A 13,356-nucleotide genomic window follows, 5' to 3' on the forward strand; every position below is an offset into this window, starting at 1 on the left:
AATGTGTCATGGTGTTTGTTCGCAGTGCCATCGGCATACGCACTGCTGTATGGAAAGAATTAGATTGCGTGCTGACGAAGTTTACAATGCATGAAACCAGAATAAAGTACATTGAAAATTACACAAAATAACCGCAAGGGATGAGACTCTTAAGTTAAACAGGAGAAAACAAGAGGAAGAAAGAAAAACTTTATTTCTTCACCTAAAACAGGAAAATTGTGTGTTTGGCAGACTTTGTACAGCATAAGGGTTTGCTTGGTTAACTCTCTTCTGAACAGAGCCAGCATAATTAAATAATATATTTAAGATTAAATCTAGCCTTGTATGTACCACGTAACCTTCAGCACACTCCTGTGAAATACAAGCCTCTCCACAACACAAATGGGTGAAGCAGTGGTTTAGTGACTTGCTCATAACCCCACGGTTCAACACAACATCAGGAAACAGAGCCCACAAGTCCCAGCCCTCAGTTTCAGATCACCGAGAGATACAGGAGAGCAGACAGCCGTCCTGAAAGTCATTCAAAACTGCTTCTTTCTAATTTCTATGCCCATTTCTATACTAACAGTACAAATTAATCCTTAAATATAACTTTTTTGCTTAGCCCCAAAGCTATGCCATTAAACACTTACATGAAGCTTAGCTTTAAAATAATAATTAACAATAAATTAATAATCTTAAAAGAAATAAGTATTTGAAGATTTGTTAGTATTAGTTCATATACTAACTACATCAATTGTATTATATCTATCCAAATATAATATAAAGAACAAGATGTGAAATAAATGTTTTAAAACTATGTTTTAAAGGAGAGGAGAAATAGTCCTCTCCCATCCATAAATACCTAAACAGTTTATTTCAGTCACAGCAGAGTAGCTGTCTTTTTCATTATTTCTTTTAGTTATCTGATTTCATGCATCGAGGCAAAGGAGATTTCCTGTAGGAATTGTAGGATATTTTTATCCTCCAAATAGAGCACTTCATATCGTGCAGGAACCGTGCAGCGCACACCTGGACCTCGCGGAGGCTGGCGTTCCTCCAGAGGATCAACCCCTGGTCTTTGTCACAATCCAGACCTCAGAGTTCATACTTTCAACCACCATCGATGTACGAAAATTCATACAGCCCTGAAAACGCCTTTTCTCTAGATTTAATAAAATCTCCATGTTTCTGCCGTTCAGCTTAAATCTATACTTTTGCACAGGGCTGCTGAAGCGTTCTGTTCAGCTTCCTGAGACCGCACCTCTCCTGATCTCAAGTCCCCGTGATTATTGCCGGCTTCCTTTGCTTCACCCTGCAACTATAACTTCCCTCCCTACAATCTAGCCATAACCCTGCTGCAAGATCATCTTGCTCTCCTTTAACCACAACTAGGTACCTGCTTGGAAGACAAGCTTTTCCCTCACACCTTTGGAGGTTACTAAATTCCCTTCAAAGCCACCCCATTTGCAACCCATTTTCTCCCTCCGACTCATCACTAGAGAATAAAGCTTTTCCTGAGGTTGTTCTTGTCCAGGCAGTCCTTTTTCGTTGCCATCCACACAGCTAGACACTGGTCAATCTTCTCTCACAGCTTCCAAAACATGTTCTCACTCTTGCTTAAAAGATTTGACATCTGTACTGGGCTATCCCAGATTTTCCATCATCTGAAGCAGGGACTTAAGTCACTTAGCAGAGCTCACCTACTCTACAGCTTCACATAAGTGTCTGCTGCTGAGAAATAACATTTAAATATATCTGTCTCCCCCAGCCATGTTTTCACCGACTTTGAGGTGCCACCTAGATAAATCACGACGTATTAGACTCTCCCTTCAAACACAGACGGCAAAAGGACTCAGGGAAAAGGGCTGCTGAAGAGCAGTGCCAGCCACCTTCCCCCAGCACTGGGGATATTCGTCATGCAGTAACGCCTTTGCCTGCCTCCATGCCAGGGAGAGGCAGCTGGAGAAGCCCGGTCCAGGTGCTGCTCTCCTGGGGCACTGGTAAGCAATCCAGCGCACAGCAGGGCCAGCCCAGGGCTTTGCTGGCCTCTCATGTCACTGTCCAGGGAGAGCCACCACGCTGCTGGCCACCTCCATTGGGCTGCCACCCCTGCACAAAGGTCCCCTCACCCTAACCCCCCCAGCAAACAGCACCTGCTTTTCTCCCTTTCCCTGCCAGCTCCCCCAGGAACAAGCATCCCCCCCCCAAGGTCCCTCTCCCACAGCCCCCCCACCTGAAATACCCCAGCACCAAACACCCCAGCCCCTGATCCCCCCCAGCAACAAGTAACCCCCCCCCAAAACACACCTCCACAGAGGGAATATTGCAGCCAGCGAGCATATCTCGAGGGAGCTGAGGGAAGCTCCACTCAGAGCTGAGCACCCCTCTTTGCACAGAGCCCCCCAACCTATCTGGACCCCCTCCCCTCTGCTGCCACCTTCCAGCAAAAAGGACCTCCTGCCCCTAAACCCCCCCGATAACAAGCATCCCTCCCTCCAGACCCCCCCAGTAACGACCACCCCCTCCCTCCAAGGCCCCCCCAGTAACGAGCCCCCCCCCCCCCCCCAAACTGCCAGCGAGACCCCCAGGCCCACAGCAACGAGCATCCCTCAACCCCCCAGCACCAAGCATCCCTCCCCTACCGCTGTTGGCCTCTTTCCCCTTCACCGCCCCCCCCGGTCCCCTCAGCCGCCCCCTCCCCTCCCCCACCTACCCCATACGCATCTTGGAGCCGGACTGGCCGCCGCCACCGGGCAAAGGAGGCCGCGGCGGCAGGCGGCCCAGGTGCAGCTGCTTCTCCAGGGCCGACATAACGACGAACGAGGCGCCCAACACGCAAGGACACACCACGAACCCCCCCAAACCGCGGCCGCCGCCGCCAACCCCCGCTCCGCACCGCCCCACCGGAAGCGGCCTCCCCTCACAGCGCCGCCGCGCGGCACCACGGGAAACGCGGGCCGCCGCCGCCGGCACCCGTCGCTCGCTCCCGTGGCCTTCTGGGAAATGTAGTCCGCGTCTCCGCAGCGTGCTGCGGTGCCGCGGTGCACGATGGGAGTTGTAGTCCCGGAAGTGCGGCTCGGCGCCTCCCCCCCCCCCGAGGCGGCGGTTGCCGGGCGGCCTGAGGCGAGGCGGGATGCGGCAGAGGAGGCCGAGGGCGCTCGCCCCGGCGGCGGGGGGCTCCCGGCGGAGGGGAGGTGGGCCGCTCCCGGGCGGGGAAGAAGGGTCCGTGAGGTGGGACGGGGAGGAAAAGCGGCGGCGACGGTTGGGAGCGCGCCTCAGCCCGTGGTTTGCGTCTGACGCCCCTCGGTCCCTCGTCCCCGCAGGTACCGGCGACATCCCCGCTTCCACCAGCCTGCCGCCGCTAGTGGAGGGCCCGCTGCGCTGCTTCCTTCGCTGCACCGTCTCCCGAGTCCTATGGACGGTCCCCAAGCCGCCCGCCGTCCTCGTCCGCCTGAGGTGGTGGGGAGAGACCTCCGACGGCACCGTCTTCCAGCCCGCCTCCCGGCCGGGCCAGCCGGCGGGAAAAACCACCGCCCGCTACGCTGTCCGCTGTGGGCCCAGGCAGTTCGCTGCCTACCTGACAGGTAGAGCCGCTTCACCCTGGGTCAGGCAGGTCAGGGCCTCTGTGGAGACCGAGGAGTTATTTACCCAGCGAGTAACCCCAGTCCTGTTTTCACTTATGGCTTTTTAGGTCGTTTTCCTGATTCGGGAGGCTTTTGATCTCAGCCTGGAATTGCTGACATCAGGTCTCTCTAGTAGTCAGGTTTAGTGCTCAGGTCTGCAAACTATTGAAGTCTTCTGTGGTCTCCACAGTTTCGAGATGAGATGACTTTTAGTGTTACACATACCACGTTAAAGATGTGTTTCAGTGTTCTAAGGGCATGAAGAATAAAAAGATACACAGATGAGCTTGTAACATTATTAAGGGACTTAATTTACTGAAAGATCTGCAGGAAATTAATGCAAGCCTGCTGTCTAGAGTCTGTCCGTAAAACCTGTGCCTGCTATTGCTACTGGTAGAATCACAGAATGGTTTGGGTTGGAAGGGACCTTCAGAGATCATCGAGTCCAATCCGCAGCCATGGGCAGGGACATCTTCCACCAGATCAGGGTGCTCACAGCCCCGTCCAACCTGACCTTGAATGTTTCCAGGGATGGGGCATCTCCCACCTCTCTGGGCAACCTGTTCCAGTGCCTCACCACCCTCAGCGTGAAGAATTTCTTCCTTATATCTAATCTAAATCTACCCTCTTTCAGTTTAAAACCGTTACCCCTTGTCCCATCATAAGTAGTCCTTTTGTGGTAATCTTGCCCTTATTGATCATAATTTATTATCACTATAACACTTGTTTACCTGCTGCCTCATTATCATAATTTCATGATACGACAGTATGTTAATCTTTACCATCTCTGTCATTTTAACAGAGAAGTTTTATTTGTGTTTAATTGTGACCGTGTTGTGTGAGAATGAATCGAAGCTGTTCCTCATTTTCGCAGATATGGGTGTGCTTGTCCTGGAGGTAATGACCAAACTTGACCATCTTCCGATTGGCAGAGTGCAAATCACGGGACTGTCCCAGCTCTCTCCCAGCCATCCCATCAGTGGGTTTTTCACTGTAGTTTCACCAACATCTGATAAACTAGGAGAGCTGCAGGTAGCCCTTACGTCTTTGTTTTTTGTTATAAATTGTATTGCTGTAACACCAGTATGATCAGGTGCCAGGATCAAGCTGCGCTATGTGCGCTGCAGAGCTGGTCTCTGTCTGAGGCATTCGTGAACTAAGGTAGCAAATGAAAAACGAATACCGACGGTGTTGACTCTGTTTTGTTTAGAAGGATGTGTGGCATTGGTAGTTCAGCTTGATAAAGAAAATTTGTAGGCTCTCCGCTGAGGGTGAGTTTTAACAGTGGATTTAAAAATGGATACTCAGTTCTAGCACTTCTCCACAGCCTCAGTGGGCTGAAATTGTAGATGATTTTGAAATCCAGGGTTAAGAAGGTGGTGTTCTGTTTTGCAGCCGTGGCTCTGGACAATTTATGCTGAAAGATAGTGGCCTGTGATTTGAAAACATGGAATGTGAAATAAGTACTTGGAAATACGTCAGTTTTATTTATGATATAAATATTTTTATAAATAAATTATTTTTATATATTTATATTATATAAATAATCTTTATAAATAAATTATTTATGATATAAATATTACTTTGTATCGGAAAGCAACAGTTTGGCGTAGCGTGAAATGTAAAATTGAATAGAGTGTGTGTTGCACTTGATTAAGAAAAGAACGCAATACTGTTTTCACAATCTGTCTCTCAGGTCTCACTGGTTCTAGAACCTCTGCCAGAATCGTATGACACCAGCAGCTCTATCCCAACCACAGATGCAAGTTTGGATCTTGCTCCTGCTCAGGGAAGCAGCAAGCCCCCGTTTCTTGCTCCATCACAGCAGTCGAGGCAAACACGAGTGACTATTGCTGACCAAGAGTCCGTTAACAATAGCAGAGCCACGACTCCCAGGTATCTTTTTTTCCCCGTGACAAAAGCCTGGTTTATTTTGCAGTTCACAAACTTTCTTTTAAGTAAGGGCTATACACTTGTGAGTTATGGAATACTTGATCTTTTTGAACGTGTGTTTTGTATGAAATCCAGAACATTCAGCTTTTCAGAGCTTACAGGGAGAGCTTCTCACGTGATATAAATTTGCATCCTGTGGTGACTTAGTTCAAGCTGTGCTAGTTGACACAAGAGGTGCCACAAATTTTTTATTTACAGCTTGAGTTGGTCCCTGATGGTACGAGTGGAAGATTAAAATAACGTGTCGCGTTTCTTTTTTGGAGCGTGTGTCGAAGGGGGGCAGCTGCAGTGCTAGGGAGAATTTGAAGAGGTTTGAATCCCTTTACCGATCCACTTTAGTTGTTACTGAAATAATGTTTCATTTTTCAATAGAGGAAAGGACCGTTTGCTCTTTCAAGAGAACTCTGAAAACATAAAGGACACTTTTTCTGCTTCTCATCGCCGTCTGATTTTACCAGATGAATGTTTGAAAGTGAATCCTTCAGATCAGCAAGTGTCGTTTCCCACCATCGCTGATCCTGAAGCACCCGCTAGAAGAAACGTGCGGGTGCTCTCTTTGCATAACCCAGCGACAAAAGACCTGCTTTCAGGTTTGTGTACAATTGGCATCATCTTTTAGATTTCACAACAAACAGTTCTTGATAATATTTCAGGTGCCTATCTAGAGATAAAGACTTAAGGAAAAGCGATGCTTCACGTGCTCTCGCTATATTATTTCAAACAAAATTATAACAAAAAGGTCTTTACTTAAAAACTGCTGATTTAGTCCTGTTGGAAGGTGGCTTACGTATCCAGATCAGGCAAAACATGCTGTCCTAGCATGAGCTCTGACCTGGAGGGGTAAAAGAAAAGGAAGCTCAGCTTCACAGGCCGTTTAAGCACTGACATGTCTTCCAAGATGTCCACCAAAGGTGCCGCTCACATTCAGGTAGGTCTTGGGAGGGTTTCTATGCCATTGGCATTTTCAGATGGAAAATGATTTCTTTTCCATCGCCTGCCAGTTAGCATCCCTTTTAGATCACAGACTGGATTCAAATGAGCATCAAAGCAGAGCACATTTCCATATGTGTTGTCTTTTGAGTTATTTTCTATATTTACAGAGAAGACCTAAAATTAGGCTGCTGTTGAGACATCCTAAGGTGACAAGCTACTCTTCCATAAATTAATCTTGCTGCTGTATCTTAATAATGTCCCTCTAACGCCTGACTCGGTGCGTGCAGATGAGTTATTTGTACGGCTCTGAGCGAGAGACTGATAGAGGATTACTCTCTCTCACTCCAGCTGTGCTCTCTGTTTTATGGTGTACAGCACGCGCTTAATCTCCCGTATGTCGAGATCTCTTTATAACAGCAGAAAACAGAAGTTTCTTGACTGTAGCTGGCACATTTATTGTGTTTAGACGTTGCTTTTTGGTTGCATTTGAATGCTGAGATTTAATCCTTCTGCTTATTTCTCAGCTCTTTTGGATCAAGGCAATAAACTCCGTGATGCCATGGTTGTTTCTGCAATGAAGTCTAGCCCGGACATGGAGATTGAACTGAATGAAGTGCCTCCTTTTGTAGAGAGAGATGATTTCAAAGCACCAGCAAAGTGAGCTTGGGAAAGGGGGAAGTCATATGACGTTTCAAACCATAAATTTTGAGACCTTACCAGGAAAACTTCAAATACTGAGATGCATGTGATGTATTTTAGGATTCTCGTTCAAATGGGAAATTAATTTCTACTTGTGAATAAAAGCCTACATTTTGTGAATTGATTTTAATCATCATGTAGTAAGCCTTGATTTAAGTCATGGATTTTAATTGTGTTTCACAGTGTATTTGTATTTTGTACAGTTATTTGATAAGGAAATGTTAAACGTTGATAAGGAATAAGAGTATCATAAGGAACATAGCAAATTAAATGTTACTTGATCACAGAGAACAGGTTTTCAAAGAAATGTAAGTAATTAGTGACATAAACTGAGTACTTTTGCATGTTCTAGTTTGCATCTCTTGGTGCCAAAATACCCATGAAAATTTGCATCTATAACTGTGTTCTCAGAATTAGTAGTCATTATCTTCTTCCATATGATCTTAGCAGATTAAAAAAACCAAGTGTTTGTGCCTTTTCAACTTCTGACTCCAACTTTGTTTAGCACTAGGCTCAGTAAATGTTCTCAATTCAGTGAAATTGAAATTTAGAGGTATTGAGAGAAATGCGTGTTTTTTACAGGAGAAACTTTAATTCCTTATTTTTGGAAAAAGGTTAACAATGTCTTTTGTTCCACTATAAACCAGAAAATAATGTCATTGTCTTTGATAGTGAATGATGCTATTGCAAACACAATTTAAATGATTTCTGCTCAAATTATTCCAATTTGTTTAAAAGCAGATGATTTTGGACTTTCCAGGAAAAACCGAGAGAACATCATTTATAAACACCTTGCTTGTCTTTCGCAGGCCCTCTTTCTTCTTGTTTGCAGCAGCTGTGCTTAAACTGCAGGATCGGGCCAACCTTTAGGGTTGGACTTGATCTACGGTTGGACTCGATGATCTTACAGGTCTTTTCCAACCTAAATGATTCTATGATTCTATGGCACATTGCAAAGTATAAGATTTTGGATGTGACTTGCAGCAGCCAGGGTTGCAGAAAGTTTTTGTGTATCTGGAGATTAAGCTACAAACTGGAGAAGGCTGAACATAACCTTTGATTTTTTTTTATCCTTGATGGATTAATCTTGAATGTGCCTTAATATCTTTCTTTTTCCTTTTACTGCTCTCTGTGCTGGAATCGTTGTTATCCAGGAGCCCAAAAGGCTTGAACTCAAAGTTTGTGCCCACTCCTGAAGATCCCCATCTCTTCGCATCTGAAGTTTCAGGTCAGGAATTTGACCTAAACTCTGAGGAGAGAGCAATAGAGTTGCTGTTGGGCAGGTGAGTGTAATGTGCTGGGGGTTACTGCAAAATTGGCCTTATTTCAGCACTTTATACTGAAAAACGCCTCTCGACTCTTCGAGTTCTCCACATTCCTGGAAATGTAACCAGTGAATCGTATGGGCAAGCGATGGAGGTGTTTTACACCTCAACTTTAATGTGTGACAACCCAGACAGCTCCAAGTCTCTTGATGTAAAAATTATTTCAGAAAGATTAACCACAATCTTTGATATGATTAAGTTATTTAATAGTTGTAACTGTTGTGCCCTAAAATGTTAAGTACGTAAAACAAATACAGTGTTTCTTTGAAGAACTTGCAGTCTGTAAATGAAAAATAGAGAGAACCAATAGTTATTTTTAATCTTTCTCCAAATACTAAATCGACCTTTTTCTCTCATTTTGTGAGGAGGAGCAAGACTATAAATGATGCTTAGGTTGTCATTATCCAAATCGGGGCTATGAAACATACAGCTTCCCTGCCAGATATGGTTCAAAATGTCGGTCTTGTGCCCTGCACATAATTTTTCCCTGCAGTTTATCACTGGATGACACTGAAGTGTTTGCAGATCATAAAATGGTTTTGAACTCACAGCACAGATAGAAAACCCTTAAACCAAACAAAACCCGACTTGCTCCAACCACCTTCTAAAGATACTTGTATTTACCTACTCCGACATAGTTTGTATTTATTTTTTATTAAACTCTCCTTAAGTATTACTGATATCTTGAAGCATTCTGAAAGTTATAAAGTACTTACGGATAAATATTATAGGTGGATATTAATAGATATATTTTATGATGAGGGTCATCAAGCACTGGAACAGGTTGCCCAAAGAGGTTGTGGAATCTCCAGCTTTGGAGATATTCAAAATCCAACTGGCCAATTTTCTTATTCGCATCCTCTGCCTTTGAGCAGGGGTTGGACCAGGTGATCTCCAGAGGTCCCTTCCGACCTCAACTGTTCCGTGATTCCGTGGAGATATATATATATTCTCAGGCACTGTTTTCACACTGGGTCCAGAGGTGTTACCGCCAGATAACCCATCAGGTTGGGTCACAGACGCGTTAGGTTGGGCACAGTGCTGGGTAAGCACAGTGTGGCTGTATCTGGAGCCCATATAGCACGAATCCAGTATAGAAGGGGCAGTATTGTCAGAATTCAGAAGCCATTGACTGCAGAACTTGCAACGCTAAGTTATGTTTCTTTCTCTTGTGTCCACAGTGCTGATTTATCTCCTGTGCATTTCTGGGATCGGACAGGTTCCCTTTTGGATTCTCTCTCTCTCGGGAGTGAGGTGTATGACAGTGAACTCAATGATCCTCATTACGACCAGAGTCTGCTAGAGAGTCTTTTTTACACGGCTCCTGTAAGTGGAGAGCAGAAGGAAGGTGCTTAATAGGTAGTCCCTAAGGTGAAGAAAATCAGAAGTTTGCATCAAAAGAAAAAAAAAAGCTACAGATTTCAGTATTAGTAAGGCTTAATAAGCATTAAGTATCATACGGAAGCTTGTGAGAACATTGCTTGAAATTAATATTAATAAAAGAATACTATTAAGACTGCGAAGTCAAGCAGTGAGTTTGGAAATGGCTGGGATTGAGGCTGTCCATGAAGACTTTTTAAACCTCTGAAAAAATTTGATACAATTTTAATTGTTTTGAATTATACAATCTGCAAGTTGTTTTTCTTTTTTCTTTACGTATCATAACCATTACATATCTTTCTTGACAATGATAGTTAACTTCTTATTTTATGTGCATTATTTCTGTTTCAGAAATCTGATTCCAGTTTAAGTGATTTCCTCAGTGATGATGATGTTAACGCCTCCAAAAAAGTAACCAAGACAGAAACTCCCAAGAGAGCTGATCCAGTGGATCCACAGAAGGATTCTAATGCCTTGGATCAGGATCAGAAGGTGACAGAAATTAAACCAAGGTAAATAGTTACATTAGTGCCTTGTTTTGCAGCATCCTACTCGTTGTTAGTATTAGCCAGAATCACACTATGTTATCATGCTCCATCATTATCACACAATTCACTGAATAACCACTTTGGTGGGGAATTTTCATAGCATCTCTGGGAATGATGGAGCATCAGCATCACCCAGGAATTGCTATATGTTGTTAAAGAAACTATTGAGATACAATTAGTTAAAATCACGAGTTTCCCAAAAATGCAATAAGCCTAGTAATAACGTTTTGAACTGTGGAAGCAGAAATGCTGAGGCCTGAGCGGGCCTCTCGACTGAACTCTCCCCCTGTCTCCTGAAACAGTAATCACTGTGTAACCTTCATGATAAATTAGTCCCTGTGCAGAAAAAAGCAGACTCCAGAGCAGCTTTGTGCATTTCTGTGGCCTTGTGTATGTACCAGATGTGAAATAACTCACATCCTATCATCTGTCTTTGCACAGTGGCTCTAAGTGTATAAAATTTGTATCTATCTGCTTTACAGGGACAGAGCTCACATCAGCAGTCTGTTTCCCTGCTGATTTGTGTTCTCTCCTATAGCTGTAGTAAATAAACTTCTGCTCTGACCTGATCTAAATTGTATTCCCTTTTTTCCATGACAGAGCCAATAAAAGTGTCCCTAAAAATCCAGTTATCAAGCTTTACTTGCACAATACCAGTTAGTATTAAGGTTTTATGACTTTTTTTTTTCCTAATTCAGCCCCAATTATTTCTGAAACTTTTCTTACAAATACTGCTGTTTTTACATTCAGTTAAAATTCGTATCTCCAGAGGTACCAACACAAAACCATTTGCAAGTCAAGTCTTACAAATAAGGTGCAAGTGAGATTTTAAATTGTGACAAAAATCCTGTTGCTGTTCCTCTGCAGCAGCGACTTGTCCATGTGTATAACTGTATCATCTCCCTTTTTTTGTATATGCCATTAAATGGAGCTTTTCTTTTTGAAGCGTTAGACTGCGTGAGATTTTTTCAAAACTCCAACACTGTGGAACATGCGCTTTTTTTTATTACAGTGTACCCTAGATATTGCATATTGTAAGATTTCTGTTAGAGAGACCACCAAATTTGTTGTAAAAAATACATGAAAAATGTGTGTTTTAATGAACGATGAGCAATTTTTAAATAATATCCCACCAAGCTACAATTTTCCCTTCATGCGGTCGTCTTAAGAACGTTCGTGTAGTCCTGATTCTCCGTTTTCTCTTTTCAGCTGCTCTCCTACCAGACCACTTGCTCCTCCAGAAGATCACACAGAAGCAGCTCACATCACATCCTTGCGTGCTGACAGGTTGGCGTTGCTGGGGCGAATACACCTAGCCAGAGTCATCATTGAAAGCTTGAAAGTCCCTCCGGAGAGCATCCAGATGACACCAAGGAAGAAAGGCTTCATGGGGAAGCCGCCAAGGCCTGCGTCCGTTAATAAGTGGTAAGGGGGTTTGTTTCTCACCAGCTTGTTTCTTGTGCCTTCGAGGTACATTTCTCCGAGGTCTGTTGTGCAGTCCAGCTTACCTAAGCTCTCCAGGCTTCTGAGGTCTTCCCATTTCTCTGCTCCTCTCAGGAAATTGTATACCGTAGACTTCTGCAAGTTAGAGCTGTGAATAATTTATCCTGATGTGGGCTCGCTTCAGGCTGTGCTTTTTCTGGGGAGGTACCGCTGTGCTTTGTGCATGGCAGTACCTTGAAAATGAAAGGGGTTTTTTTGGAGGAGAATCTGACATATACATAATCTGTTGGAAGAATTCATACAATAGCTAGTTGAGTTATTCTAAAAAAATAGAGTAACTTAATAAATTGTGAATATGAAACTTGCCCGCTATGTTCAGTTTCACTATGTACATTAGATTTTTGATGGATTGTGATCATCTAGTCACTTTTTTATTCATAGTACCTTCTTTGTTGAGTACCACTTTCCTGTGGGAGCCTCCAAGAATGAAAAAGGACAGGTCTCCATAACAACAGAAGTAATTCGAATAGCTTCAAGTAAAATCACAGATGATGGTAAGAGCATTACTTTTCCCCCTTGTATTTAGTTTTGTTGACTCCTTCATCTCTTAGAAATTATTTAGTAGCATTTTCTATGTGTTTTCTTTGCTGCCTGAAAAATACAGTATGATTAGTGGCACCTCTGCCAACAGAGTTGCTGCGCTGCAGGTAGTGGAATGGTCCTCTCAGGGAGGAGGAAGCCAAGTGATTTTTTTCTTTTTGCTTCCAAGAAGTATTCATATTGGGATTTTCACATTTCTTTTCCTAGGGACGTAACAGCAGGCCTGTAAGCCCATTCCTTCATTTCAACATAAACCCAATATCCTTTCCGCAATAGTCTGGAGATGATAAAGTACTTTTAGAAATATCAGAGATACTTGTATCTCGAATAAATAATTTTTCCAGATGCTGAAGTATGTCACGTAACACCTGCAAGAGCTCAGAGAGTCTGCTGGATCCGAGAGAACTTGACAAATCCTGTGCTCAAATCAGTAGACGTTAATCTCTTTACTGAGAGTCACCAGTGCTTGTATCCCTGAGAACAATTTATGTTCTCTTTCTCTCCTCAGTGAGCAGAGAATGCTGTGTGAGCCAGATCCCCTCTGCCCAGTCTTCCCAGAAACTGGAATTCCAGGGTGACTTTCAAATCCCTCTCCCGTATGGTCATTCATTGGCTTTGCATCTCTCTGGGTGGCACTGGAGAGGTCTGGGGGTAATTCTGAGCTCTCTTGTATATTCTCCATCCGTGTCCAGACAAAACGTATAATTCTTCGGAACCTTCGCTCTTTGTAATACAAAAATAACACGGCCTCCTGCACTTCGTCTTGTGTAGTTAGATTCCAGCTCTTTGGAACCTAGAAAAATAGATAAGGCTGAAAATAATTTGAAGAAGCCATCAAGTCAAGCCGCTGTACCGTTACCTTTCCCGAGA

At 43.9% G+C, this 13,356-nt stretch overlaps 2 protein-coding genes across 4 annotated transcripts in view; one reads left to right on the plus strand and one right to left on the minus strand.

Annotated features, from left to right (window-relative positions):
- PPME1 (protein phosphatase methylesterase 1) overlaps positions 1-2,874 on the minus strand; it is a 31,075-nt gene extending 28,201 nt beyond the window's left edge. The window contains exon 1 of the mRNA XM_082335857.1: positions 2,696-2,874. Coding sequence (XP_082191983.1) covers positions 2,696-2,793 — 98 coding nt within the window. The 5' untranslated portion in view covers positions 2,794-2,874. The remainder of the gene's footprint in view (positions 1-2,695) is intronic.
- Positions 2,875-3,097: 223 nt separating this feature from the next.
- Positions 3,098-13,356, plus strand: part of C2CD3 (C2 domain containing 3 centriole elongation regulator) — a 39,785-nt gene continuing 29,526 nt past the window's right edge. Inside the window, exons 1-11 of one of the 3 annotated variants that reach the window (XM_082304821.1) lie at positions 3,098-3,176; positions 3,306-3,566; positions 4,480-4,637; positions 5,302-5,501; positions 5,931-6,148; positions 7,016-7,148; positions 8,345-8,473; positions 9,697-9,841; positions 10,247-10,407; positions 11,653-11,868; positions 12,328-12,440. In XM_082304821.1, coding sequence (XP_082160947.1) covers positions 3,116-3,176; positions 3,306-3,566; positions 4,480-4,637; positions 5,302-5,501; positions 5,931-6,148; positions 7,016-7,148; positions 8,345-8,473; positions 9,697-9,841; positions 10,247-10,407; positions 11,653-11,868; positions 12,328-12,440 — 1,795 coding nt within the window. In that variant the 5' untranslated portion in view covers positions 3,098-3,115. Of the gene's footprint in view, positions 3,567-4,479; positions 4,638-5,301; positions 5,502-5,930; positions 6,149-7,015; positions 7,149-8,344; positions 8,474-9,696; positions 9,842-10,246; positions 10,408-11,652; positions 11,869-12,327; positions 12,441-13,356 lie in introns of all 3 variants that reach the window. The other 2 variants (XM_082304822.1, XM_082304820.1) reach the window with 2 other exon arrangements.

This window comes from Platalea leucorodia, assembly GCF_965183815.1.
Source record: "Platalea leucorodia genome assembly, chromosome: 2".
Classification (NCBI taxonomy): domain Eukaryota; kingdom Metazoa; phylum Chordata; class Aves; order Pelecaniformes; family Threskiornithidae; genus Platalea; species Platalea leucorodia.